The sequence below is a fragment of the Trachymyrmex cornetzi genome, unplaced genomic scaffold (assembly GCF_001594075.2).
Source record: "Trachymyrmex cornetzi isolate Tcor2-1 unplaced genomic scaffold, Tcor1.1 scaffold1082, whole genome shotgun sequence".
NCBI lineage: Eukaryota > Metazoa > Arthropoda > Insecta > Hymenoptera > Formicidae > Trachymyrmex > Trachymyrmex cornetzi.
In genome coordinates, this window is record NW_017295634.1 from 4,883 (window position 1) to 7,747 (window position 2,865).

General features: G+C 36.9%; 1 protein-coding gene across 1 annotated transcript in view; it reads right to left on the minus strand.

Moving 5' to 3' along the window:
• Positions 1-515: 515 nt before the first annotated feature.
• Positions 516-2,865, minus strand: part of LOC108760727 (uncharacterized protein K02A2.6-like) — a 3,456-nt gene continuing 1,106 nt past the window's right edge. Inside the window, exons 2-3 of the mRNA XM_018506833.1 lie at positions 2,402-2,808; positions 516-1,866 (exon numbers count right to left, since the gene is read on the minus strand). Coding sequence (XP_018362335.1) covers positions 516-1,866; positions 2,402-2,808 — 1,758 coding nt within the window. The remainder of the gene's footprint in view (positions 1,867-2,401; positions 2,809-2,865) is intronic.

Genomic DNA, 2,865 nt, shown 5'->3' on the forward strand with positions numbered 1-2,865 from the left:
CAACGCCGTCAACGTCTTCGAAACATAAACCATAATATATATATAGACCATAACGTATAAAGCGTATGTACGAACGTGTGTGTTTAAACGTATGTATAAACTGTTATGTCTTGTGTAAGAGCGGTGAAAGGTTGTTGTTCACGATAACTACTAAGAGTGTATATGACTATTGAATAATACCACTTTATTAGGCTTATAAAAATATGTGTAGTCCCACTCGCGACTAGCGGTTTGCTTCCACAACCGAAACGGCGTAAGGAAACCAAGCCCGAGCGCAGTTGTCTTGCACTCTCTATCTCCGTACGTCACGGAGGAGGGGGGGGGAAAACGGAAACGAAGGCGAAAACAATATGGAAGAAAGAAAGAAGTCGTTCCGCTTCCCGAAAGATGTCGCTTCCTAAGCAAGTCGCGCAATATATAAAATCTTATGACAACACCTCCCTTCCTTTTAAGAGGAAGTACCCATGGAGGGAAGGGACAAAACAAAATTTGAAACAACTTCTAAGTTAACATGTTTAGTATGTATGGTAATCTCCGTATCTCTGTGGAGGTGCTCTTGATCTTTGAGATCTACGTAGTTGCGGTGAGTTAACGGGTCTCTCTATTTCCTGCTGTCTTTCCAGTACCTCTCTATACTGTTCTTCTGAATTATAATTCGCGTATTTATCATTTTCGTCATTACAACTAATGCGTGTTGGGGTGTGTTCTTCAATCAGTCGTATTTGGTTGACGTGACGTTTCCAAATTCGATCATCATCCATTTGTATTAAATAGTGTAATTTCCCTAAATGCTTCTTTATTCTACCGAAAATCCATTTATCTCCTAAACGATAGTTTCGGCGACTCACTCTCTCTCCCTCATTAAATTGTCTGTACTTCTCATTTTGATCTCTTTGTGATGTGATTTCACTTGTAGGTTTCATTATATCTAATGAATATCTTACTTTTCTATTGAACATAAGTTCCGCGGGTAAAATTTCTGTTGTACAATGAGGTGTGATACGATATTGCATAAGAATGCGCTGTAATGCTATGTTTAGATCTAGTTTTTGTGTGTCGATGCTTCGGAGAGACTTCTTCAAGGTTTGTATAAAACGTTCAGCTTGCCCATTTGTAGCTGGGTTGTATGGTGCAGTCAATTTATGTTTAATGCCGTTTTGTTGTAAAAATTTTTGGAATTCTGTTGATACGAAAGTACGGCCATTGTCTGATACCAGTTGCACTGGGAGCCCAAACCTTGAAAAAATCTCCCAACATTTTTTTATTGTAGTTTCGGTAGTGATGTTATTTACAATATGTACTTCAGGCCACTTGGTGTAAGCATCGACTAGTATTAAGAAATTATGGCCCTTAAAGGGGCCCGCAAAATCAATATGTATACGCTCAAATGGAAAAGTTGCTGGTTCCCATATATGTTTAATCTTTGGAGGGTTGTTTTTATTTGCATTACATTCCGCGCAGTTTCTTGTAATTTGCTCTATATCGGTGTCTATGCCGGACCACCAAACATGACCGCGGGCTAACATTTTCATTTTTGCGGTACCGAAATGCACACTGTGTAATTCTTGTAATATTCTCTTTTGTAATACTTTAGGTATTATTACTCGGTGTCCGCATAAAATTACCCCTTGTTGTAAGCTGTACTCTAGTTCATTATTGCATGTTTTACTTTCTTTATCAATTTTTTTACTGCTTTGTAATGCTTCTAGTATTTTGCGTAAATGTGTATCTTGTTTAGTAGCTGTAACTAATTCTGTAAATGTAACTGGTAGGGATTGAATCGTATTGATTTGAAATGCATCGACTACATCGTACTCGTATCTTTCTAGTTTTGCGATTGGTAATCGAGACAGACAATCTGCATTGCTATGTAATTTTGTATTCTTATATTTAATTGTATAATTGAAACTACGTAGAAACAATGCATAGTGTTGCATACGCATTGCACTATATACCGGTAAACTTTTTGATTGGGCGAAAATGTGAACTAACGGTCTGTGGTCAGTGTAAAGTATAAATTTGTTTCCGTACAGATATTGGTGAAATTTTTTTATTCCAAAAATTATACTGTAGGCCTCTTTATCGATTTGGGCGTATTTTTTGGTGTGTATCAGTTAATGTACATGGCGCGTATTGTATCGCTTTTTCCGTTCCGTCAGGGTATCTGTGCGATAAAACAGCCCCTACACCGTAAGAACTGGCATCAGTAGCTAAAATTAGTGGTAATTTTGGATCATAGTAAGCTAATACCTCATTACTTTGAAAAGCTTCTTTTGCCTTTTTAAAAGCAATATCACATTCTCGAGTCCAACAAAAAGGAGTTTCTTTCCGTAATAATTTATTCAATGGATACAGAATTGTACTGAAGTTTTTAATAAAACGGCTGTAATAAGTCACGAACCCTATAAATGCTCCGACTTCGGTCACGTTTTTTGGAATTGGCATAAGTTCTATTGCTTCTATTTTCTTTTTATCTTTGTGTATTCCCTGCCGGTCTACTATGTATCCGCAATATTCTATTTTATCCACAAAAAATTCACTTTTCTTTAGATTGACTTTTATATTATACTCATGCAATCGTTGAAAAACTAGTTCTAATCTGTGTAAATGTTCCGCATCATTTGTACCTGTCACTTTAATATCATCCAAAAAGACTGTAACTCCTGGAATATCTTTTAAAATGTTCTCAATTTCTCGTTGCCAGATCGCCGGTGCAGAGGCTATTCCGTACATCAGTCTCGTAGGTCTATATAATCCTCGATGAGTGTTTAACGTAAGATACTCTTGATCTTCCTCCCTAACCTCTAACTGTAAATATGCCTGTTTTAAGTCGATTTTTGAAAAGGATGTTCCACCTGCCATTTT